The following is a 26,172-nucleotide window of genomic DNA, read 5'->3' on the forward strand; positions in this document are numbered from 1 at the left end:
ACAAAAGATCTAAAATTACAGTGGCTTAAACAAGGCAGAAGTGTATTTCTTATCAAAGACCCAGGCTCATTTCAGCTGCCATCCTCGAGTTTGCCTTCTGGCTCGTTATGGCTGCTGCAGCTCCATCCATTATGTCCACATTCTTGGCAGCAGGGGCATAAAGGGGCCTGAGCCTTTGCTGACTGAAACACCAAACCAGTCCGGTCTGCCTAGCTCTGGACTTCTTTTCTGTGAAAGAAAACTAAACTTTTATCTTAAAACGTTAATAAGAATTACCAGCTGTTCCAGTTATCTATTGCTGAGCAACAAAACCCCCAAAGTATAAAGGCATAAAGAACCCCACCATTTGATTATGCCCATAGGCTCTGTGGGTCAGGAATTTGGAAAGGGCACAGCAAGGACAACTCTTATCTGCTCCTTTGACTTAAACTGCTCAGGGGGAGGGGGCTGGGATCTAGAACAGATAAGGCTGAAGGATCCACTGAGGAGATGGCTACTTCATTCACACCTCTGGTGCCTGGGCTGGAAAGTCTGGGAGGGAGGATAAAGAGCAGGCTGAGCTTGATTGACTGCCTGTCACAGCACCTTCCTGTGGCCTCCCCAGCATGGTGGTCTTGGCATAGCAGGTCTTCTTAAATGGCAGCTCAGGGCTCCAAGAGAGAGTTACACAGTGGCAGGTGCATGGAGTATTATGACCTAGCCTCAGACGTCGCATAGCACCACTTCCTCTGTTGGCAGAAGCGTTCACAAGCCAGCCTAGATTTAAGGGTAGGGCACAAAATTCCATCTCTTGAAAGGAGGCATGTAGACAAACTGTGTGGCCAAGTTTTAAATCTCACATTGCAGTAAATGAATCCTTAAAGTTGACCTTGCTCCTCTTCCACTAAGTGAATGTCACATTTTAGGTTTTATGACCACAGACTCCATTTCCAGTGTTAGTTAGAAATTACTTTAATCTCGAATAGGGACCTGACATAAAGTGGCTTAAATGCGTTTATGTAAAAGAAACCCACAGGGAGGCAGCCCAGGGCTGGCGTGGCACTTCATTGATTCTTCAGAGATCCTGTTCCTTCCAACTCTCTGATTTACCATCCCTTGTATAGTTATATCCCAGGCTACAAGAAGGAAGAAGGGAGAAGAAAGATTGAACTTTTTTTTTTTAAATATATTTTATTGATATTTTACAGAGAGGAAGGGAGAGGGATAGAGAGTCAGAAACATCGATGAGAGAGAAACATCGATCAGCTGCCTCCTGCACACCCCCCACTGGAAATGTGCCCGCAACCAAGGTGCATGCCCTTGACCGGAATCGAACCCGGGACCCTTGAGTCCACAGGCCGACGCTCTATTCACTGAGCCAAACCGGTTTCGGCAAGATTGAACTTTTAAAAAAATATATATGGGTTTTTTTTTTGTTTTTTTTTTTTTTATTGATTTCAGAGAGGAGGGAAGAGAGAGAGAGGAACATCAATGATGAGAATCATTGATTAGCTGCCTCCTGCATGTCCCCTTCTGGGGATCTAGCCCCCAATGCAGGCATGTGCCCTGACCGGGAATCTAACTGTGATCTCCAGGTTCATAGATCAATGCTCAACCACTGAGCAACACTGGCTGAGCTGAACTTTTTTCTCCTTAAAGGAGTCTTCCTACAACTCCCACATATACTTCAGGTAACGACGCAACCAGAACTTGGTCTCATGATCACACAACAGGAGGGAGACTAGAAAATTTTTTACCTATTTTGCAACATGCCCAGCTAAAAATCAGTTCTATTACTGACGAAGGACGATTTATAGACAATTGGCAATCTTGCTGCAAGTACCTACTAGACATCTCCACCTGTATTTCCTAAAGGCTACATCTCCAAGTAGCAGCAGTAACCTGGGTAAGTTGCCACAGAAAAAGAAAAGATGTGTCTGAGAGTGAAGGGGGCTCTTCCCAGGCCAAAATACTTTCTCTAATCTCCTCATCACAAGTCTTCCAGGCCTTTAACCATTCTGGAACTTAAAGTGATCAGAGTACGACGCTAGACATAATCTAGAGCAAACCTTGTGACCAGCAAATTACCAAGGTGAAGGTGTGTGTGTGTGTGGGGGGGGGGACTTCCACAAGGATTACAATTATAATATTCATATAGCAAAGAAAGTTCTGTCTTATTACCAAGTTACTTATTTTAAGAATTATTCAATACAGCCATGGCTCAGTGGTTGAGCATTGACCTATGAACCAGGATGTCCCTGTTCCATTCCCAGTCAGAGCATATGCCCGGGTTTCAGGTTCTGTGAAGGATGTGTAGAAGGCAGCCAATCGATGATTTCTCCCATCATCAATGTTTTATCTCTCTCTCCCTCTCCCTTCCTCTCTGAAATCAATAAAAAAAATATTTTTAAAAAAGAATTATTCAATACAACAAATTTCCAGGCACCAATAGCACTCCCTATAGAATGGTCTGTAATAGGGTTTAACCTGAAAAACCATTGAATTCAAATTTAAAAAGTGACAGAGGTTGGGATTGTTTAGTCTGAAGAAAGAAAACCAGAAGACTATCACAACTTGCAAATGGTGCAAGATAACTACCCTGGGGAGAATCAGCCACTCTCCCACTCCACGCGGGCAGAACGAGAACAAGAAAGCCGACACTGTGGCTGTAAGAAGACGGAGAAGGAAGACAAGACACGATGATGTATCCCATGGGCCAGACTCCTTCAAGTCTTTCTTTATTCTTCCTTCCTTCCTTTCTTTTAGGATTGAGGGCAATAAAAAATTTTCCTGATTGTAAAACAAGAATATGATTATTGTGTAAAATTCGAAAAATACAGAAGCACATAAAGAAGAAAACTAAAACCACTTATCATTCCAAAACTCAGAGATCATTACTATTTGGGGGTTTATCCTCATCTTCTCATTGGATACTTTAAATTTTTTTGCAAAAGTACAAAAATCCTATACATTCACTTTTTAAAAAACTTGTGATAAAAAATACCTAACAAAATTTACCATCTTAACCATTTTTAAGAGTATAGCACAGTAGTGTTAACTACTAGTATATTCACATTGTTGTGCAACAGATCTCCAGAATTTTTCATTTTGCAAAACTGAAACTCTATACCCGTTAAACACAAGTTCCCATTTCACACTTTTTCCAGCCCCTGGTAACTACCATTTTGCTTTCTGTTTCTATGAATTTGATTACTTTAGGTACTTCATGTAAGTGGAATCACACACTATATGTCTTTTTGTGACTGGCTTATTATACTTAGCATAATATTCTCAAGGTCTAGATTGTAGCATGTGACAGGATTTCCTTACTTTTTTAAGGCTGAATAATATTTGTGTGATGCCACATTTTGTTTATCCATTCATACATCAAGGGACATGTGGCTACTTTCACCTCTTGACTATTGTGAATAGTGCTGCTATGAACATGGGTGTACAATATCTCTTAGAGACCCTCCTTTCAATTCTTTTGGATATATACCCAAAAGTGGGATTGCTAGATCATATGGTAGTTCTATTTTTAATTTTTTTTTAAATATATTTTTATTGATTTTTTTACAGAGAGGAAGGAAGAGGGATAGATAGTCAGAAACATCGATGAGAGAGAAACATCGATCAGCTGCCTCCTGCACACCTCCCACTGGGGATGTGCCCGCAACCAAGTTACATGCCCCTGACCGGAATCGAACCTGGGACCCCTCAGTCCGCAGGCTGACGCTCTATCCACTGAGCCAAACCGGTTTTGGCTATTTTTAATTTTTTGAGGGACCACCATACTTTTGTACATAGCAATTGCCTATATTCACTTTTAAACTCATTTGGGTAAGTACCAAGAAACACAATTTCTGCATCATATGGTTAGAGTATTTTTATATGGGTTTGTTTTTTATGTTTGTTTTAAAACACATTGAAGCTTTTACTTTTTTGTTGTTCTTAATCCTCAGCCGAGGATATTTTTTTTCCATTAAATTTTAATTTTCTATTAATTTTTAGAGAGCATGGAAGGGAGGGGGAGAGACAGAGAGAGATATACATCGATTTGTTGCCTCCCACTCACACCCCAATGCGGGCCAGGGATCTAGCCTGAAACTGTAGTACATGCCCTTGACCAGAATCAAACCCTACCCTTAAGTCCGAGGGCTGGTGCTCTAACCACTGAGCAACCGGCTAGAGCTGAAGCTTTTACTTTTTTGTTGACAAATCTATCAACCTTTTCTTTCATAATTTCTGTCTTTGGCTTTGTTTAGAATTTTTCCTTCTAAAATTTTATAAATCTTCACCTGTACCTTCCTCTAGTAGTTCTATAGTTTTCATTTTATTTTTCCATTTCAATCTTTGTTTTATTTTGACATGAGGCCAATATCTAACTTCATTTTTCCTTAGCTTTCTTTTTCCTTCCATGGTTACATATAACTTCCTCTAAATATTTAATTCACACAACAGCTCCAAAAGAGTTCCCATTTTACAAACAAGGAAACTGAGGCAGAATGATAACTCATTGCATTTAAGGTCACGTAGCCATAAGTAATTTATATAATCAGGATTCAAGCCCAGGTCTTTTGGTGCCAAGTCCTGTTCTCTCTTCACCACAGCCATGGTGCGCAAAATATGGTCCACGGACAAGCAACTTTGGCAACACCTGGGAGCTTGTTAGAAATGGGAAGTCTTGGGTCCCACCCCATACCCACTGAATCAGAATCTGTATTTCTATCAAGTTTGAGGAATACTGTTGTGCATCATATTTTCCAAATTTAGGGCACATCAGAATCACCTGGGGCACTTGTTGAGCTCCATCCCTACTCAGTATTTTAACTCAGCAGGTCTGGGGTGAGGACCACACATCTGCATTTTAACAAGCACCCCAGGTTGTTCTTATGCAGGTGGGTCCATGGATCATGCTTAAGAAATACTCTAAAACAATTGAGAAATATTCAAAAACTGTAACCTAGGACCCCAAAAGTGATGGCTAATTCTTTCTTCCAGTTTCAATTTAGGTAAATGTTGTTTTTTAACTTGAAAAGGGGACAGTTGGGAGGTAACATGTCAATATGTGGGAATTGGGAGAAACCAAGATGGCGGCATAGGTAAGCACCTAAACTGCTGCCTCGCACAACAATTTCAAAACTACAACTAAAAGACAGAACGGACAGCATCCAGAACCACAGGAAAGCTGGCTGAGTGAAAATTCTACAACTAGAAGGAAAGAGAAAAGCTCACAGAGAATTGGAGGTACGGCAAAGGGTCTTTGTGCGCACAGAGAGGAAGGGCGGCTGAGAGACTGGCTGACTTTCTCTGGCGGAAGGGGGAAGGAAGCCCCGAAGGCACTGAACCCCAGTTCCGGGCGAGCCTCTGGGGACCCACGCTCTTACGGGGGGAGTCTGGACTCTCGGGCGGAGACTCGGGAGCCCGGGAAGGCAGAGGTCTGAAGGAGCACGCGTGCCAGTGCGCACAAAGGCTGTGGAGGTTGCCACAGGCTTTCCCTAGTGGAAGGGAGTCGGAGGCTCCTGTTTGCACTGGGCCCCAGTTCTGACTGCACTAAACCCCGGTTCCAGGCGAGCCCCTGGGGACCCACGCTCTTGTTGGGGGAGTCTGGACTCTCGGGCGGAGACTCGGGAGCTGGGGAAGGCAGAGGTCTACGAGTTCGTGAAAGGGCAAGGCTGACGGGAAGCCAAGACTGTCTGCCCCGCCCTGAGACTCCACCCCATCCAAGCTGAGCACAGAGGCTATTGCAATTTGGCAAGTCTAATCCTATAAGGCTGTCTCCAGCACAGAACTTCTCCCAGCATAGACACAGCTAATCCTTACAGCCAACTGGCCTGGAGGTCAATTCCTCCCAGTGATACCAACAACAATAAAGACTTAATTACAACAAGGCTGTACACACAGTCCACAAAGGGGTGCACCAAGAGTGTCCACCTCAGGTTAACTGGGGAGGCCGACCCACTGGGCCATATAGGAAACCTAGCACACAAATTTACCCTACCAACTCAGAGAAGCAGTGAAAATGCGGCGTCAAAGAAACAGATCACAAACGAAAGAAATGGAGGAAAACAAACGACTGGATATAGAATTCAAAACCACAGTTATAAGGCTTTTCAAGAATATCCTAGAAACGGCCGATAAATATAACGAGACCCTCAAAGATATGAAAAAGGACCAACTAGAAATTAAACATACACTGACTGAAATAAAAAATATTATACAGAGACCCAACAACAGACTAGAGGAACACAAGAATCAAGTCAAAGAATTGAAATACAAAGAAGCAAAAAACACTCAACCGAAAAAGCAAAAAGAAAAAAAAAAATCCAAAAAGTTGAAGATAGTGTAAGAAGCCTCTGGGACAACTTCAAGCGTACCAACATCAGAATTATGGGGGTGCCAGAAGAAGAGAGAAAGCAAGATACTGAAAACCTATTTGAAGAAATAATGACCGAAAACTTCCCCCACCTGGTGAAAGAAATAGACTTACAAGTCCAGGAAGCCCACAGAACCCCAAACAAAAGGAATCCAAAGAGGACCACACCAAGACACATCATAATTAAAATGCCAAGAGCAAAAGACAAAGAGAGAATATTAAAAGCAGCAAGAGAAAAACAGTTAATTACCTGCAAGGGAGCACCCATACGACTGTCAGCTGATTTCTCAACAGAAACTATGCAGGCCAGACGGGAGTGGCAAGAAATTTTCAATGTGATGAATAGCAAGAACCTACAACCAAGATTACTCTACCCAGCAAAGCTATCATTCAGAATTGAAGGGAAGATAAAGAGCTTCACAGATAAGAAAAAGCTAAAGGAGTTCATCACCACCAAACCAGTATTATATGAAATGCTGAAAGGTATTCTTAAAGAAGAGGAAGAAGAAAAAAGTAAAGATAAAAATTATGAACAACAAATACATATCTATCAACAAGTGAACCTAAAAATCAAGTGAATTAAAAACCTGAGGAACAGAATAATCCGGTGAATATAATAGAATCAGGGGCATAGAAAGGGAGTGGACTGATAATTCTCAGGGGGAAAGGGGTATGGGGGTTCAGGAAGAGACTGGACAAAAATCATACACCTATGGATGAGGACAGTGGGGAGGAGGTAAGGGCAGAAGGTGGGGTGGGAACCGGGTGGAGGGGAGCTATGGGGGGAAAAAGGAGAAACAATTGTAATAATCTGAATAAAGATTTATTTAAAAAATAAAAAATAAATAAATAAACTGGACTGGAGGGCCGGAACAAAAGCAAAAAAAAAAAAAAAATATGTGGGAATTGGTAATTAATGAGGATGATGACTAAATCTTCAATTTTACAGAAAATCAAATAAAGAAAACTAAGGGCCTTCACTTAATCCAGAATTTAGTGGAGGCAGCTTGTTAAAGTTGACTGAAGTCTGAAGCAGACTGAAGTCTACTTCCCCTACTTAAAATTTTGTCGATTATGTCCGTGAGTCCAGATCTCCAGCCATAAAATAAAGGTCATAATAACCTTTCAGCGGGTAGAAAGAACCTGCCTGTCAACTTTTCTGAACTTCTGTCTCCAGTATCGACGTCTACAAGGCGGGGATGAGTGAACATTGCAGGAGACTAAGTAGCCTCCGGAGGCTCACGGGGTTGTTTGTTTTGTGTGCGTTTTGTTTATGTGTTTTTTCTGGGGGACTTTGCCAGCTCAGATTTGCCCGGAAGCCAACGCCACCTGGCCAGACGTGGAGACCCGGCGACTCAGAAAGCCCCTTGGATGTCGGGTCTGCGTCACTCGGCTGGAGGGGGATCCTCTACCCGCCCCAGTCCTCCACACGGACTCCGTCATCCGTAATTCATTAAGGACCTCCTCTCCATTGGCTGACACCTCCACCCGCTCTGACAGCGGCCCAATGAGGAAGGACTTGAGGGAGCCCTTCTGAATAGTGAACGAGCGCTCCTGACGTAACGACCGGAGATTGGCTGCCAGAGCGCCAGGCGGGGCCAGCTCGAGCAGCGGAGAGCGCAGCTTGGGCAGTTCAGTGCGAGCCCAGAGGGTCAGACCCCGAGTGGCGTGGCAGCGCGGCGCCGGGCTGAGAGGGCGGGCGCGGGGCGCGGACGGTGGGCTCGCGGACGGTGGGCTCGCGGACGGGCGGCAGGATGTTCAGCTGGATGGGGCGGCAGGCGGGCGGGCGCGAGCGCTCGGGCGGCGCGGACGCCGTGCAGACGGTGACGGGCGGCCTGCGTTCGCTCTACCTGCGCAAGGTGCTGCCGCTGGAGGAGGCGTACCGCTTCCACGAGTTCCACTCGCCCGCGCTGGAGGACGCCGACTTCGACAACAAGCCCATGATCCTTCTGGTGGGCCAGTACAGCACGGGCAAGACCACCTTCATCAGGTAACCTGCCCCGCCCCTCCGCAGCCCTTCCCGGACCCTTGCCCCTGGCTGGAGGCGGTCTTCCCCTAGCATACGCGTGTAGCCGCTAGCCTCCCGCCGCCCACGGGCTTCCTGCAGCGCCCACTTCCCCTTTCGCGGACCCCCTCGCGGCTGCTTCCCCCTCCAGCATCGACGCGACCTCAGGTTACGCGTCAGAGCGTGGTGACCGCAGGCCCGCCCCAGAGCGCGGCCGCCAGAGTAGGGCCCGCCGTCCTCACGCCGACAGGAGGGTCTGGGAACCTGTTCTCACGGACTTCAAACCTCCTTCCTTGTTCTTGGAAAGGAAAGGCACTGCTCTGGCTAGCTTTATCCTGCCATCTGGCTATAATCAGCATCTTGATGAGCCAGTGAGGCCTAGTGCTGGAAATGAGGGCAGTGGTGTGGGGTATCAGCAGGGCTTTTTAGTCATAGTTGGAGAGTTCAGTCTCTAACACAGTACCCAACGCATAACTATTGAATGAATGAATGAATGAATGAATGGCAACAGTAGAGCGTATTGCCTATGACTCCTTCCCTTGAGGTCGCATGCCACCCTCCCCCCCACCCCCACCCCCCCGCCACAGTGTTGGGGGTAGGGATAGAGAGGCCACCTTCATTCAGTTCTTGGACTGTCTTGCCTTTATCCTACCGCAGGAAGTAAGCTGCGTGTAGCAAACCGCACCCAGTGGAACTAAGAGGGAGTGTCATATTACTATACTTAGTTTCCATTTCTTAGGTGGGTCATTTCTTCCCGGTCACCCTTGACAACTAAAAATATTTGTCATGCCCTGTGTCTCCAAAAGCAAACAATTACTGTACATGCCCTAAGGTTCAAATAATATAGCTTCCTCGGTAGTGACTTTTGATGGGAAATAATTGACATTGAAACAGATTTTTGAAGAGGCTATTTTACTTCTAAAGCAGCTGGCATATTAAGACTTCCCATTCTTTGGTTAGGAAACTTGTTTTCCTGGGTTAAATCCTGTATCAATTGAAACAAAGTGCCTGATAATTTAAGGTTTTGGTCCAGGGTTTTGGAAATTATAACAGTTTCTTCATCATTGATGTTCAACAGGTGTTCAGAAAACTGTATCTATATTTGGATGCATGCCATTGCTATTAAGTAGTGGCCTTTTTTTTTCCATTCCAGAATCCTAAATAGTTCCTACAAATAGAGTAGCTGTCACTACAGGAAATGTGTTCAGTCCAGGCCTACAGATATTCTGTGAATGAATTCAGCCAAGCAAATATACTATATTGAAATATAGTTCTAGACCAGTGATTTTCAAATGGTGTGGCACAAGAATTTTTAAAACATGCAATACCTGACTATTTAGTCAGGGGCACTGACCTCTATTCCCTTAGATTGTCAAATAAAAAATGAAACAGCTGACACAATAGCCGTCTGGTGTGAATGAATGAAAATTATACCTATTTTTATTTTTTGTCAGATTGGAAAAAATACAATATATTGTTTGGTGTGTGCAGAATTTTAATAATTGGTTTTGTGCCTTTAGATAAAAAAGGTTGAAAATTGCTGTTGTAGACAGTAACTTGAATGTGAAGCAAGACTGAAGAAAATAATTTTAAAATTGCTTTTTTGGTGCTTATAATATGTTGAAAGTAATATTAAATATGTCACCCCAGATGCTCAAAATGAACCATAGAAATATTACAGTAACTGGTACCTTGAAAGATGACAAGACAATACATTTAAGGTCTTAGTAATACTAACAAATGTTTAAGTATATGGGATAATGAAGTATTAGTCAAGTGGTACAAGAGTGGGAGATAAGGGATGAAGAGGTGGCATTGTTATAATTATAGTAATCTCAGACGTTAGTGGTGGCATGTTCACAGCACCCCAGGCAATTCCCCATCTGCCACGAGGGCTTTATTATACCCTTTGTGATTAGGGAGCCCTTGATGCTCTACCCACCTGGATGTGATGTGGCTCACTATGCTCCCATAGACAGCATAAGAAGCAAGCCTGAAGTAGGGGAGCACAATTCAGAGGAATGTGAATTGATCTTTTTTTTTTTTTTTTTTTTTAGTTTCTAATTCATTTTAGTGTTCCTCACTCTTTTTTCTGCTTCATCATTTTGCAGGAGCTTTGTGGTATTGCTAAACATAGTTTTAAGAAGAATTTTGAGATCTGACACTTGGAGATTCTATCCAAGTGGAGCACTTCTCAGTAGGCACTGAGCCATGTGCAACCTCAGGGTGAGGGAGGAGTTACCATATCAGAAAGTCACTTTCTCTTGAGACCTCTCCTGGCCTAAGTGACTTTGGCATTGGGTAGCAGGCATAGAGTGGACCTGTGAAGTTAGAAGGAAATCAGGGTGGTCGGAAGCTTGCTGAGGCACCAGAGACCTGAGTTTGGTTTCAGAGTGAAGCTAAGAGGAAGAGATTTAGTTCCTGGGAGGAAAGCCCCAACAAAAGGGCAGCTACCCTCTAGAGACCTGCACTGTAACTGGGAGCAGAGAGGTTGCCCTAGGGTGCTGACCATCCTGGATTCTGCCTACATCCATGGCTATCTTTTCTCTGAAGCTGGGCAGTGCCTGTGTTGTTTGCTTCTAGCCACTGAGCACTAGAAGCTCATACTTGGCTGTGGGGTGCACCTATCTACATAGTTATATATTCTATCCACCTGGCTTTCTGCATATCCCAAGAGGTCACTGATAATGGAGCCTGCACTGATATGGAGAGATACTTAACTTGTTGCAAAGCCACTTAGCAAGGCCTTTGGTGTGCATTCCACACCTTTTTTTAAATATATTTTTTTAATTGATTTTAGAGAGGAAGGGAGAGAGATAGTAACATCAATGATGAGAGAGAATCATTGATTGGCTGCCTCCTGCACGCCCCCTACTTGGGATCGAGCCCACAACCCGGGCATGTGCCCTTGACCTGAATTGAACCCAGGACCCTTCAGCCTGTAGGCCGATGCTCTATCCACTGACCAAACTGGCTAGGGCCATTCCGCACCCTTGTAATGGGACCTTCCTCTTCCCTCCTTTTCCCCATAACTGGGAAGAACTAGGAGCCCCACTAAAACATGGTGAGCCATGACCTTCATCAGGAATAAGGAAATTAAGTGTGTGGCTTGTTATAATGAAGAGGTCTCCTGGGTGGGTGGATAAAGAGCCTGAGTGTCAAGAAAAATACCCTCACTTCTGCATAGAGATCACCATGAAGGGCCCACGTGCAAGGAAGAGGACGAATCGAAGGAAAGACTTGGTGGACCGTCCTCACATGGATCACAAAACTGCCCTGAAAGGAGACTTCAGGTGTGATGACGATACTTGCCAAAGTCTCTTTGGGGTAGAAGCTGAGCAGTTGAAAAACCTATTGTCTCACTTACAGTTTTTATCTCCCATAAGACAGAAGATGCAATGAGAGGAACTGTTGGTGCTCTACCTCTGACCAGCAAAGAATTGGCCAGAGGAGAAAAAGAGATGGGCACAAAGAAAATGGCCATGTTATCTTAGGCTCCGTAACAGCCAAGGAAGAGTGGATGTTGGGCTCAGCCAGGCTTGTGTCCAAACCCAAGGAAAACAGATTTCAGAGATTTCCCCCAGAAAATCCCTGGGCCAGGTGTTGTAAAGGAAGACATTTCTACTGAGAGGATACGAGGCTCACCAAAAATCAATTCAAACCACACAGTTGCAACTTTTTTTTTTTTTTTAAATATATTTTATTGATATTTTACAGAGAGGAAGGGAGAGGGATAGAGAGCTAGAAACATCAATGAGAGAGAAACATCGATCAGCTGCCTCCTGCACACCCCCTACTGGGGATGTGCCCGCAACCAAGGTACATGCCCTTGACCGGAATCGAACCCGGGACCCCTCAGTCCGCAGGCCGACGCTCTATCCACTGAGCCAAACCGGTTTCGGCACAGTTGCAACTTTTGATTTTTAAAAGCCTGGCTTGTTTTCTTCCTCCTACACCCTGTCCCGTTTTCCCAGAAAAAAATTTCTAATGAGGAGAAAAGAGGGAAGTCATTCAAGAAACTGTATAGGCTTTAAAAGGTCAGAGACCAAGACAGTTAGGTAAGAAAAAGAAATAGAAGGTATGTAGATTGGAGAGAAGTAAAATTATCTCTGTTCATAGAGGATATGATCTTAGAAAGTCCTGAAGATTTAGGAAAATCCTTAAAAAAAATCTCTTAAAACTCACAAATTAGTTCAGCAAAGTGTCAGGACACAAGATCAATATACAAAATTAATTGTATTTCTATACACTAGCAATGAATAATCTGAAAATGAAATTAAGAAACAATTCCAGCCCTAACTGGTTTGGCTCAGTGGATAGAGCATCGGCCTGCATACTGAGGGGCCCCAGGTTCGATTCCAGTCAAGGGCATGTGCCTTGGTTGAGAGCTCATCCCCAGTGGGGGTGTGCAGGAGGCAGCTGATTGATGTTTCTCTCTCATCGATGTTTCTAACTCTCTGTCCCTCTCCCTTCCTCTCTGTAAAACATCAATAAAATATATTTTTAAAAAAAAGAAACAATTCCATTTATAATAGCATATGAAAGAATAAAATACTTAGGAATAAATTTAACAAAAGTAGTGTAAAACTTACACATTTAAAACTATACAACTTTACTTGAAATATCAGGAGGATCACTCTGTAAAATATATGATTGTCTAACCAGAAAAAAATAAAATAACTATACAACTTTGTTGAAAGGAATTCAAGAAAACCTTAAAAAATGGAAAAACATCCTATGTTTGTGGTTTGGAAGACTTAACATTTTTAGAATAGCAATACTATTCAAAGTGACCTATAGGTTCAGTGCAATTCCAACCAAAATTCCAACTGCTTTCTTTACAGAAATTGACAGACCTATCCTAAAATTCATTTGGAAATGTGAGACATCCAGAATAGCCAAAACAATTTAAAAAAGAACAAATCTGGAGTTCTCATACATCCTGATTTTAAAACTTACTATGAAGCTATAGTAAACAAGGGTGTGGTACCGGCTTAAGTTTAGACATATGTATCAATTGAGTAGAATTGAGAGTCCAGAAATAAGCTCATATATCTATGGTACATTTTTTTTCTAAGGGTTCCAAGATAATCCAATGGGGGAAGAAATATTATTTTCAACAAATGATGGTAGGACAATTGTATATCTATACTGCAAAAGGAATAGAGAGTGACTGTTAATGGATATAGGTTTATTATGGGGGTGATGAAAACGTTCTGAAATGAGATAGTGGTATTAGTTGCATAACTTTGTGAATATGCTAAAATCCACAGAATTATATCCTTTAAAAGGGTGAATTTTATGGTATGTGAAATATCCTATATAATAAAAGGCTAATATGCAAATTGTCCCCTCGACTGGGAGTTCAACCAGGGGTTGGGGCCAGCCGGCCAACTGCCTGCAGCCCTGATTGGCCGGACCCCAACCATGCACGAATTCGTGCACCGGGCCTCTAGTATCTCAATAAAATATAAAACAATTGAGTCTTCCAAAACTGAGCATCCTATGATTTATTTAACTTCCACAATTCTGCAATTTATGCCAGTCAAGAAATTCCTGCATCTGTGTGCAATAATTTAAAATAAAAATGGATGCAGGAAAGAAAACAAGGCAAAAAAAAAAAAAATGAAGAAGTGGAAATAGCTAAAAGAACCAATACAAGGATAAAAGGAACTAAGGAGTAGACATGAGAAAAAAGGGATTCGCTGGCACACAATCCCTATATGGTTTTTCCCCTACATATTCTTATCAATGTATAAATATGTTCATTCTGCATAACACTCAAGTTACTAAAATCAGGGTATGATATTTTACTATAAAATGCTTGATAAAGTAATTGTACATTAAAACTTTAAATATTATTTAAATATAATGTTAATAGGGAAAAGGGGGTTCATGTGCAAGGGGGCGAACAAGGTTTATGGGTAGTATGAACAAGCTCTAAGAAGCTGGAGTGAGTGGGCTGAGAGGGTAGAAATGCCTACAACAATTAAAAAGCCTTTATAGGCATATTTAGAACAAGAAAAAAGAATCAGGAAGTCATAGGCCCACTGCTTTCCCCGCCTAACTGAGAAGAACTAGGAGCCCCACTAAAACATGGTGAGCTTGGGACTCTTGCTGTAACATGAACAGAAAGCAGAACTACTCCACTATTATTTTGCTTCCTCCTTTTCCTCAAAGAAAATGATCCAGAGATGGTAGAGGGGGCCCAGCCATAATTGAGAGGGTGTTCAAACCCTGGGAATGAGGTGCTCTCAAGGGCCTGCGCAGGCAAGGCCCAGTAAGTACCCGAGTGGATAGATGGATGGGAGGATGGTATAGGAAAAATGTGTACTTGTGCTCAAAGGTCTATGGTTGGTGTTTTTTAAGAAATTGTGAAGAATATGAAAAATATCAGAAAATTGGAAGCAGCCAGATGTCCCAGTTTTCAAAAAAGGAGAGAAATAGATTGTGTTCAAGAACAAAGCTCTACTTCATTCCTTTGATAAGCTCTAGACTCCATTATTAAAGAGAAGAGAGGTGAAGGCACTCACAGGAGGTAGCTTGATTCACCATTTAAAAAGATCCCATTAGAGCCCTGGCTGAGTACTCAGTTGATTAGAACATGGTCCCATATAACAAGGTTGCTGATTCAATCCCTGTCAGGGTACATACAAGAATCAACCAATGAATGCATAGATATGTGGAAACAAATCACTGTTTCTCTTTCCCTTCTTCTCTCTCTAAAATAAATAAAATTTTAAAAACTTTTTTAAAAAAAAATCCCATTTGAGAAACACCATGGGCTAATTTGGTGGTTCTCACCCTCATCCAGACACTGGAGCCCCTGAAAATCATAGTCTCCTGTGCCAGATACCATGCTACCATGCCCTCTCCAGATCTCCCTGAGATATAGAAATTTTAATTTTTACAGAAGAATAGACTATACTTACAACATATAAGATCACACCTATACAACCTACTGTTCATTTATTCAAATAATATTGATTTCAGGAATGGGCCCGGCTAATCACAGAGCTTAGAGTTTCATGGGGAATTTGGAAAAGAATCCACAAGCCGTTAGGGCTCTGGATGTGCCCCTAAAAGCACAGGGTGCAATGGAGATCCTTCATTCAGGCTTGGAGGTTAGAAAATCCTCCCCGAGGATACAACCTAAAAGCCAAGCACTGAGAATTAGCCAAAGGAGACCAGGAGGTGAGGGCAAGAAGGTGTCAAAGATGAGGCCCAGGTTTCTTGGATAACAGGATCCAGATGGGGACCTAAGAAGAGGAAGAGTGGGGCATAATTTTAAGCTTAGATTTAAACTCATGTTTAAGTGGGCACAGGTATAGAGTCCATGAGGGATCAGACATATGGATCTGGAGTGAGAGGAAAAGGAGCTTGTGGAGACACTTGGAAAAAGTCAGTGAAGAGGTGGAGTTATGTCAGGGGAAGATGTGGCTTGGAGCCATCTTAGGGCTCTAATGGTTGCAAGTGACAGACATTCAATTATAAAAGGCTTAAGTAAAAAATATATATATATATACACAGATTTTCTCATGAAACTGATAAGACCAGTTGTATTGGCTTCAGACCTGGCCTAGGACCCCAAGTGGCACAATCAGCTGAGGACTCAGCTTTGCTGCCTCCCTCATGTTGACTCCTTCTCAGTCAGTTGCCCCTCATGGAGTGGGCAGGTGGCTGTCTCCAATTCCAGACTCATATTCTGTCAGCTCAGCAACCCCAGTGGGAAAGAAGAGAATCTCTTCCCCAACAGTTTAGCAGAAATCTCAGGTTTGAGTCTTAGTAGTTCAACTTTGGCCAATGCCATCCCTGAGCCACTCCCTGGAGCCCAGGGGAATGAAATAACCCCTGCCTGGAGCAGGGTAGTCAACCCCAAACTATGTAGAGTCAGAGTGGGGTGAGGTGCCTCCTCAGAGTGTTGTTATCAAAAAGGGGAAATGGATACTGGACAGGTGAAACAGCAGACACTCCCCACAAAAGCCAGGGAAAAGAGGAGAACGGTGGTCAGCAAAGTCAGCTGCGTCCGGGAAAGGATGAAAATAGAAGCAGTGGATTAGCCGTCATGAATCAGGGTGACCTTCGCAAGAGCCATGTCAGTAAGTGGTGGTGATAAAACCCAGGTGGTGATGGGTCGAGGAATGCGTGGGAGGTGAGACATCAAATATAGAAAACTCTCAGCAGTTGGGCACTGAAGGGGAGGAACCGTGCCCTGGTCACAGGCATTCCAGAGGTTTGGTTCAAGATGAGCACGAGTTAAATGTTGATGGAAGGGGGCCATAGAGGGGCAGCAGCTGGTGTTTCAGAAGCCTAAGGAGAGGCATCTGCTCTCCCTGTCTCTCTCCCTCTCCTCCACTCTCTCCAAAAAAATTAATGGAAAAAAATATCCTCTGGTGAGGATTAACAGAACAAAACAAAAATGCCTTTTCACTTTTTACTTCTTACTTCAACCTATGTTCTGTGGAATGCAATTCTGGGAGGTTGTAAATAGATGTTCAAAGGAAAAAATGGTTCTCTAGTCAAGTAACTCTGGGAAATGCTGTGTTCTGTAGCCTCCTCATGAAGCTTACAGTGCTTCAAGGTCAATTTAAAGTCTATTGTAAGATTCATAACTTACAAGTCATAACAGAAAACACAATAGATCTTCATTGCATGCGCAATTGAATGAATGACTGGGAAAATAAACAAGGCTGTAAGTAATTGGAAGGCATGTTGCCTTTGATTCCAGTAAACTTTTCTCCCTTTCTTCTTCTTTTCCCATTCTTCCACCCTCCTTCCAGAACAGCATGGAAGGTGGAGTGGAGCAGCTACACGGAACAGCTTGTGTTAGACAGCAGTGTGCTTTAAGAACAGCTCAGTAGTTTAACTTCCATTCTTAGCAGGATAAATAGAGATGTGAAAAGGCTTTACCCAGCAAATTCCAGTTTCTTGGTACAACAGGATAACATTCCCTTAGTAGGTCGGCAGTTTCAAATATGATGTATTCTGAATTAGCATTCCTGGTGATAATATGTCAATGATTTAATTAAGGGAAAAACAAAAATGAAAATAAAAGGTTTCACACTTAAAGAAGACATGCAGTTTTAAAATGCAAGTGAAGCTCATTCTGACTTAGTTTTTTAATATCTCAGAGAAGATTAAAATTTTAAAGTAGGTGAAATATTTGTTCAGGGATATTTATCTCAGCATTATTTATACTAGTAAGAAATGGGAAGCTATTTAAATACCCAACAGTTATGCCAAAACCGTTTTGGCTCAGTGGATAGAGCGTTGGCCTGCAGACTGAAGGGTCCTGGGTTCGATTCCGGTCAAGGGCATGTACCTTAGTTGCGGGCACATCCTCCTGAGTGCAGGAGGTAGCTGATCGATGTTTCTCTCTCATCGATGTTTCTAACTCTCTATCCCTCTCCCTTCCTCTATGTAAAATATCAATAAAATATATTTAAAAAATAAAATTAAATTAAAAAAATAAATAAATAAATAAATAAATAAATACCCAACAGTTAGGAAATGGTAAACTAAGTTGATACATATTCACCTTAGAACAGTATGCAGCCATTAAAAATTGTTTACAAAGCATTTTTAATGGTATAAGGAAAAACTAATGGTGAGAATCAAGTACAAACTTGTTTAAATGCTTTGATCCCAATTTTATTTTTAAAAATATATGTGCAAAAAATGGATAGAAATATTTCAAAATATTAAAAGTGGTCATTATCTTGTACTACTAATGTGGTCTTATGCAATCTACTTAACTTGTCATAGCACAGTTTTCTATAAGCTAGGAATAAGAATACCTGCTCCAGCAACAGTGAGGGTGAAGTGCTAAAACATGTGAAAAGCCTTATAAACTGTTCAACATCATTTCATAATTATTTGTTATTTGGTGGTGTCTAGCAGTAGAGTTGGTGGTAGTACTAACTTACATATTTGGGACCATTTTATAAGACAGTTGTAATAGTAAAGGTTTGATTCTCCTCCCACTTCCATTTCTTGGGATTAAACATGAGGATAAACAAAGGAAACTGTTTTAAAAACATCATTTCCAGATTTCAGACAAATCAGAGTTGAAGGACTGACCCTTCCTTTTCATTCTCTCTCCTAGTGAAACAGTGGGTCAAGTATTATCAATAAATACCTCATGTAAAACTCTCTAACACTTATTATAAATCGAAATTATTTAAACTCATAGCCATGTATTTAAAAATAAGGAAATAAAATGTTTCACAGAACTCAAAAGTTGTACTTTATATATTTCTTTCACATCTGTGTGGTTTAAAACCTTAGTAATACCCGCCAAAACCGGTTTGGCTCAGTGAATAGAGCGTCAGCCTGCGGACTGAAGGGTCCCAGGTTCGATTCCGGTCAAGGGCATGTAGCTTGGTTGCGGGCACATCCCCAGTGGGAGGTGTGCAGGAGGCAGCTGATCGATGTTTCTCTCTCATCGATGTTTCTGACTATCTATCCCTCTTCCTTCCTCTCTGTAAAAAATCAATAAAATATATATTTAAAAAAAAAAACACAAAAAAACAACAACAAAAAAAAAACCTTAGTAATACCCAAAGGAATAAAATGATTGTTGGGGTTAGTTTAATGCTCTTTTTAAAAAGTCCTAGGCCATGTCAATGACTTGCACTCTCTAGTGTACACACAGAGGCCAGTGTAGGCACAAACATCTTTTAAAATCTCATCATTACACAAGCTATTTCTCTAGACTTTTTGAGAATTTTAAATTAATGCTCATAATATACCCCAAATATAGGTGTCATAATACTTTTTAGAGTGCTTGCTTAATTATTGAATACTGCTAACAAGTCTTAGGTTTGTATGTGTGTTATGATTCATAGAATGTGTTCCTATAAACGCTCCTATGGGAGCCTGACTCAGCGTCTCAGGCTCCGACTTAGGGCAGGTAATGTTCCCACAGGACTAGTAGAAATCCTAGGCTCTTATAAACCACTTCATCTATTTGAGCTCTAGTTTTCTCATCTGTACAATGGGGATAAAAATAGTATTTACCCAAAGGTACTTAGAATGGAATAAGTTTAAGAATGCATGGATGAATACTCAGGAGAGACAAAATTTGCAGCTGGAATTTTGGAATAATGTGCCTCTTATAGTTTGTTTGTTCATTTGTATTTTAGTCATTCTTATGCCCATCTTTGAGAGGATGGTGGGTGCTTGGGTATGTTGAGGGATTTTCCATTTTCTGAAGATTTTTTCTTTTTGTCACATGATGCTTTTTTCCTATGAAGTTAAAAACAAGTCTAGCCTAAGCAGTGGAAGAAGGAAGACACTGTCCACACGTCCCCTGGCATGAAAGCAGCTCTGTGAGCCTAGGCTGAACGTGGCAGCCAGTGTGCCCAGGAGCCACCTGGGCGAGGCTGAACCGTGGCCCTCAGTAGACCAGGACAAGGAGGTGTCGACACTCCTGTCCTCCCACCACCCCTTCTGCCCAGCTTCTTGGAATCCAAATGTCTGTCCCTTTTTACATTGGTGGCTTGGCTCAAGATTCAGGGAGCAATCACCATTGGAATTGGCAGCTTCTCTGAGAACTCAGGAAAAGGAGAGCGAGGTGGAGCCAGGGACAGAAACCCAGCCTAACGCACAGGATGCCTGTGAGGGGATAGCTGCTCTGAGCTGTGGTGGACTCTTTTCTGTAGGCTTCCTGTGGCCTCCTGTTCTTTTGAATTCTTGTTATTGCAGATAACCCCACAAAGTCCCTGGAACCTGTGGCTTTGGGAAAGCCTCCGAGCTGCCAAAAAAGAAAAAGCTTAACACAGTTGATCATCCTCGTGCGTGGGGCTGTGTGGGGAACCTGTTTTTGTACATCACACCTCAGAGTTCTCTCAGACTCTTCCTTTCAAGGTTACTGGTTTTGAACCTCATCTCACTTCATTCTCACTTGGCTCATGTCAGATCCTGTGTCCTGGGTGTTCTTAGTTCTCTTCCTGCATGTGGCATGTGCCTGCCTGCCCAACAGTGTGACATAAGTGTATCTGAGTTTCACCATCACCATAGTAAATCTCTGCTGGGCAATCAGCTTAGCATGGCATATCTTAACTCATGTATCTGACAGGTTCTACTTAGGGGGACAGAAGCTAGAGGGACCCCCAAGGCTGTGAGGCTGAGCCTACCGCAAATGCCTCCACCCAGGATGGAGGAGCCCCAGGCTCCAGTCCTGCAGGGCCATGGGCGAGTTTCACCAGCAACAAGTCACGTTCCTGCCCTCACCTCCAGTCTCTTCACATGTACAGATATGGGGTTGAACCAAGTGGTTCCTAAGAGACTTTGGGGCTCTAGAGTTCTGTGTGTGTGGAATGTGCCCTGCAGGAAAAGGCAGCCTATCAGAAGAGAGGAAATAGGCCCACCAATAACACCAATACTACGTGTTCCATGAAGAGTTCACAGGAGAAAGTGAGGCAGGGCGTGACCAAAACAAGGTCCTGGAATGATCAGGGAGAACTGCCACAAAGGAGGCAGTGAAGTGGCTTAAAGAGTGGGTAGGATAGATGCTAGAGATCATGAGACATGATTCCCCACCAGAGAGGAAATGGAGTGAGGGAAGATGGGGGCAGGAATTTTGGGCCTAGAAGAGACTGATCAAGAGGAGAACAAAAGGCCCCCTGTAGGGGGGGAGCAAGAGCCCAGACTGCAAAGGGTGGCTTGTGGGGGTTCCTGAATAGAAGTTATCTGGGAAGGACTGGGCTATTAGAGTGGTGCTTTAGAAAAAGAATCTGATCTTCAAGGGCAAATGGGGGAGAGGAAGTATGGGAAGTATGGAGTGACCAGAGTCCAAATGAGGTGTGATGAGGAGGCAGAGAAGTGAGGGAGGGAGGCCAGAGCCTGATGACGGCCTGGTTGAGGGCTCAGAGAAAGTCAGAGTCCACAGCTCTTACCATGTGCCATACACTATTCGATGCTGGGAGACCATGGTGAGCCAGACAGACAAGGGTCCTCTCTTTCAATATGCTCCTAACATCTGGGACAGTGACATGCAAACAGTAGCATAATTTCAGATACTGATTTGTGCTATGAGCAGGGAAATGAGAGAGAGAGAGAGAGGTGGGGGCATCAGACAGACTGGAGAGGCTACTTTGTCAATGGGTATTTATTGACTATCTCAACCATGTGCCAGAGATGGCTCCAACACGTGGGAAGCATTAGTGAAAAGGAAAGACAAAAGGCCCGCTTTCCTGTGGCTTATACTCTGTCAGGGGGAGATAGGGAATAAACCATAAAATAATAAGTAAGTACATTTTATATTATGATAGAGGGAATAAGAGCTATGGGAAAGAGAACACAGTTTTTCTTTCGCGACCCACAGGTTGAGAACCGCTGCTGTAGAGCCTAAGACCATCGGAAAGCACAGATATTTACATTATGATTCATAACAGTAGCAGAATTACAGTTATGAAGTAGCAACGAAAATAATTTTATGGTTGGGGGTCACCACAACATGAGGAACTGTATTAAAGGGTCGCGGCATTAGAAAGGTTGAGAACCACTGGCCTAGAGGAAAGGGCACCTTTTCCCAATTTGCACAAAGGGCTACCGACGACCCTGGTGATATCTAATCTCAGTTCCCCTCTTTCACCCCCATCCTCCATAGCAGCCTCTGTTACTACTGAATTATTTGGAAATGTTCTTCAATGGCTACAGCCTTCAGGAGCCCAAGGGAGCTGTAAAATGCACAAAGGAGGATGTGCCAGCCTCATAGACTGTCAGTGACAGGAAGGAGATGGTTCATTATTTCCTTCACTACATGGAGTGCCCTCTGTGGGCAGGCACAGTGATGGGTGCTGGGCTATGCATCTGGCCACAGACATGGGCCTGTCTGCAAGGGACAACAAGCAAAGAAGTACAGTACCCATGGTGAGCACCATGATGGCCAAGGCACAGGGTGCCGGGCCCACAGAGGAGGTGTCCCCAACATGCTGGATGGACAGGGACACTTCCCTAAAGGAGGTGGGTCTGAGCAGGGTCTTCCAGGATACATAGGAGCTGCCTAGGTACGCTGTTCTGGGGTGGTGTCTGTTGCACCACGAATTGCTGTGCTGAGCAGAGGTGCATTAGAAGGCCTAATCGGTCAGCAAGATGTCCGACCTCGTTCACTGGCTTCTTACACTGGGGAGGTGGGGGGAGATAGGTCTGTCTGTTTTAAGCTTTGAAAAATCATTATTAGCAAAAGAATAAATCATGCTCCTTTTCGGGGGAGGGAGGGTATATTTCTAGGTTTTAAATGGTTATGTTAAAAACTGGTAGACCCAGAAAGCTTTCTGACGGTTTGCTTTGTGACAACATGCTATTTCTTTCCCCCCCTCTCCCAGATACTTACTGGAGCAAGATTTCCCTGGCATGAGGATTGGTCCAGAGCCCACCACCGATTCCTTCATCGCTGTGATGTATGGGGAGAACGAGGGCAGCACCCCAGGGAATGCTTTAGTTGTGGACCCCAAAAAGCCATTTCGAAAGCTTGGTCGCTTTGGAAATGCTTTCCTGAATCGGTAAGGACCAGCAGACTGCCACCTTTGGGCAGGTTATTTAAAACGTTTCTTTGAATTCTTGCATGTAGAGGTTCAAAAACAGAACTGAACATGTCTGTTCTAGAAGAGAGACATTATAGAAAATATGCTTTTGGTATTCAAATGTTTGAAACTTGCCCTGGCCCAGTAGCTCAGTTGGTTAGGGTGTCGTCCTGATGTGCCAAGATTGCGGGTTCAGTCCATGGTCAGGGCACATATAAGAATCAACCAATGAATGCATAAATAAGTGGAACAACAAATCAATGTTACTCTCTTTCTCACTCCCTCTCTCCCTTCCCCCCCCCCTCTCTCTAAAATCAATTTTAAAATATATTTGAAAGATTTTTAAATAAAATGATCATTTCACCTATTCTGGGTGACATCAGAGAGCAAAACTAAGGCCCAGGATTGGACATTATAAGGCCGCACAGTATAAGGAACAAATTTCTAATAGTTTGAGCTGCATAGAATTGATCAAGTTGCCTTGTGAGGTGTGAGCTCCCCGTCGCTGGCTGGAGGGCCACTGCTCAGGCCGAGTATGCCGGGGCCTCCCGAGCAGAGCTGAGCCCAGAGGACCCTAAGGTACACCTGACCCCAGATTTAGTCTGTGGATTATTGCAGGACAGGCCACCTCCTCTCCCTGGCTACCCCTTATGCTTCTCACTCCCATGCTGTGAGCTGCTTCCTTCTTTATTAGAACAGAGCAGGGGAAATAGAGCCAAAACAACACAAAAAGTTAATTTTTATACATGGCATTATTTTATAGATGTGAAGTTGTAGGATAGCCGAAGTACTGTCTTCACTGGAGATCCCCGTCACCTTTCACCAGAGTTCCCCATGAAATGGGTGAGAGGGCAGAGAATAGCCAGCAGGTTCTCCCGGAGGCAGCTCTGCCCTCTCAGATGTGATCTGCTCCTACCTTCCCCGCCCCCTCACTCCTCATGGCCACTCCTAGCAGGGTTTTTTTTTGTGTTTTTTTTTTAACAGTTCTCTTTCTTTTTCCCTATCATTCCCCTCTCTCCTCACCCCTTCTCTTATGAGTTTACTGCTTTAGACTGGTTGGTTTGAGGGAGTAGGCTATGGGAGGTTCAAGGACAAGTTGGGAATCATCCATACCCCTTTAGGGAGAGGTGGAACTAGAGCTGACAGACAAGAGACTTGAACTGCACTTCTTCTTTTTAGCTGGTTTTTAAAAATAGGAATGTATCTTCCCAGCGGACTGCTGTCCTCCCAGAGGCTGAGACATCTCGTTGCACAATTCCAGGGGGCGCCATTCATGAGGATTATAGAATGAATGATGTGCCTGGGAGCTGTGCAATGGCTCTGCCCACAGTGGTCCAGGCAACCTCCACAGGTGCCTTTTGTGGAAACCTGAACTCTCTAGGGACCCATACTCTCCGTTAAGGGCTTTTTTATGCTGCTATGGAGATCAACGAAAGCATCCAAGTGGCAGGGGAGAGCGCTGCAGCAGGATAAATAGAAAGGTGCCGATGGCATAGCTGGAGCACAGAGAGATGTCATCTTGTTGCTAGCAGTGAACTCAGTTTATTCCTGAACTCCAGAGCGTCTTCTGGTGGGAGAAATAGGGGTCGAGCCCAGGTGGGGAACAACAGAGGGTCTCTTGGGAAGGGGTGGGAAGGAGTAAACTACACTTGAGGGGAAGTGGGACAAGAAGCTCCCCCATCTGGGCCTCCCGGGAAGCTGTGGTCATGGGGAAGGCAGTAGCCAGGCTTCCTGTCCCAAGACTGGCCCTGAAAGGAAGTGCAGGGCACAGCACCCTTCCTTCTCTATGGACGGCCTCCTGAGGTCCTGTGGTTTCATTACCACTGCACTCAGTCTTACTCTCTTTTGCCTGACAAAGGCTTAAAAAAGAAAGAAGCTGTGACTTTTTTCAAGTTCCCATTTTGTGAAGTCCATTTTCACAAGAGAAAAACCAAAAAGAGTGGTTTTGGGCTTAATTTTGGCAGGTGATTTACTTTCCCAACAGGTTTCCTTTTTTCAAATCCCAAACATTTATCAGATGAGTATGAAAACAAAGCATTTAGGAAAGATTTTGAATAGCAAGGTTCATTATCTCAGAATCGAAAACTTGCTGAAAATAATCCATGCATTATATAAGCAAATGTTAATTGAATTCAGACTACATAGAAAAATAATGGCAAATAATTATATGGTATTTACTGTATCAGATACTGTTCTAACTTTATATTAGCTCTAAATGTCCTCACAAAAACCCTGTGACTAGGTGCTACTATCATCCCTAACATAGAGAGGAAAACTGATGCGTAGAGAGATTGATTTAACCTCTACAGGATCACTCAGCTAAGTGGCAGTGCTGGGATTGGAACCAAGGCCATCTGGCCCAGAGTCCTGCTAGTGACATTATACTGAGCTGCCCGATGATATAATGTTTACACTAAGAATCATTGCCTACTGCCCCCCTATCTGACTTTTAAAGCTGTTCTTAACATAACCCACCAGCAATGATGAAAATGCTGCTGTTTCACCCCAGGACTTATGTAAGAGAGTCAGTTAGTGTAGGGCGCTCAAATGTGTGTACGTCATTTTAGCATCCCTGTGGGAATATCAGCAGGTTCGGTCTAAAGGCAGGCAAACTTCTTTTTACATAGTATACTTTCTGGGAATGAGGTCAGAGTACAATACCACATAGAAGAGATTCATCTGCCTGCTGTGGAGAACTCCCTTCTCCCACTGAGCAACCACCAGTCACCCATGGGACAAGTACCATTGGCCTGGCCCCCTCCTTATAGGGCGTTGGCTTGGGCATCTGCCTCCAGCAGCATCTTTAAAAGAGTTTAGTACTTCCCCTGGTCGTACCAGATAACGCCTGGAGTGTGACACCAGCCTCAAAGCATTAAACAAACCAGTGGAGCCTAAGTCTCAACCTCCAAGGCCGGTTCCTAAGAAAGTAACAGGGAGTCTACAGTGCATTTTTGAGAAATGAAGACAAATTCCCAAAAGCGCAGCTTCAAATGATAGAAATTCCATAATTGAGCGATAAAAGCAGGAGTTGAGTCTAGAACAAAAAGAATTATATGGAAACGACTTTAGCGTGACTTTCTGCAACTGTACTTCCGAGAGGAATTCCATAGGCGGGCCTATCTCGGAGTTGCTCCATGGTTATTGAGGTTACAGAGTCTGTTATCAGGAGGCAGTTCCACTTCACAGAAGAGGAGATGGACATACCAACAGCACCCTGAGGCCGTGAGCCTGAGAGACAGACACCAGAGTATTTTGGTCAGTTCAACAAGTGTCAGGAATTAGCT

At 43.5% G+C, this 26,172-nt stretch overlaps 1 protein-coding gene across 1 annotated transcript in view; it reads left to right on the top strand.

Annotated features, from left to right (window-relative positions):
• Positions 1–7,945: 7,945 nt before the first annotated feature.
• Positions 7,946–26,172, top strand: part of EHD4 (EH domain containing 4) — a 91,979-nt gene continuing 73,752 nt past the window's right edge. The window contains exons 1-2 of the mRNA XM_080667881.1: positions 7,946–8,345; positions 22,691–22,867. Of these exons, the coding sequence (XP_080524007.1) occupies positions 8,110–8,345; positions 22,691–22,867 (413 nt within the window). The 5' untranslated portion in view covers positions 7,946–8,109. The remainder of the gene's footprint in view (positions 8,346–22,690; positions 22,868–26,172) is intronic.

This window comes from Plecotus auritus, assembly GCF_963455305.1.
Source record: "Plecotus auritus genome assembly, chromosome: 1".
In the NCBI taxonomy this organism is placed as follows: Eukaryota; Metazoa; Chordata; class Mammalia; order Chiroptera; family Vespertilionidae; genus Plecotus; species Plecotus auritus.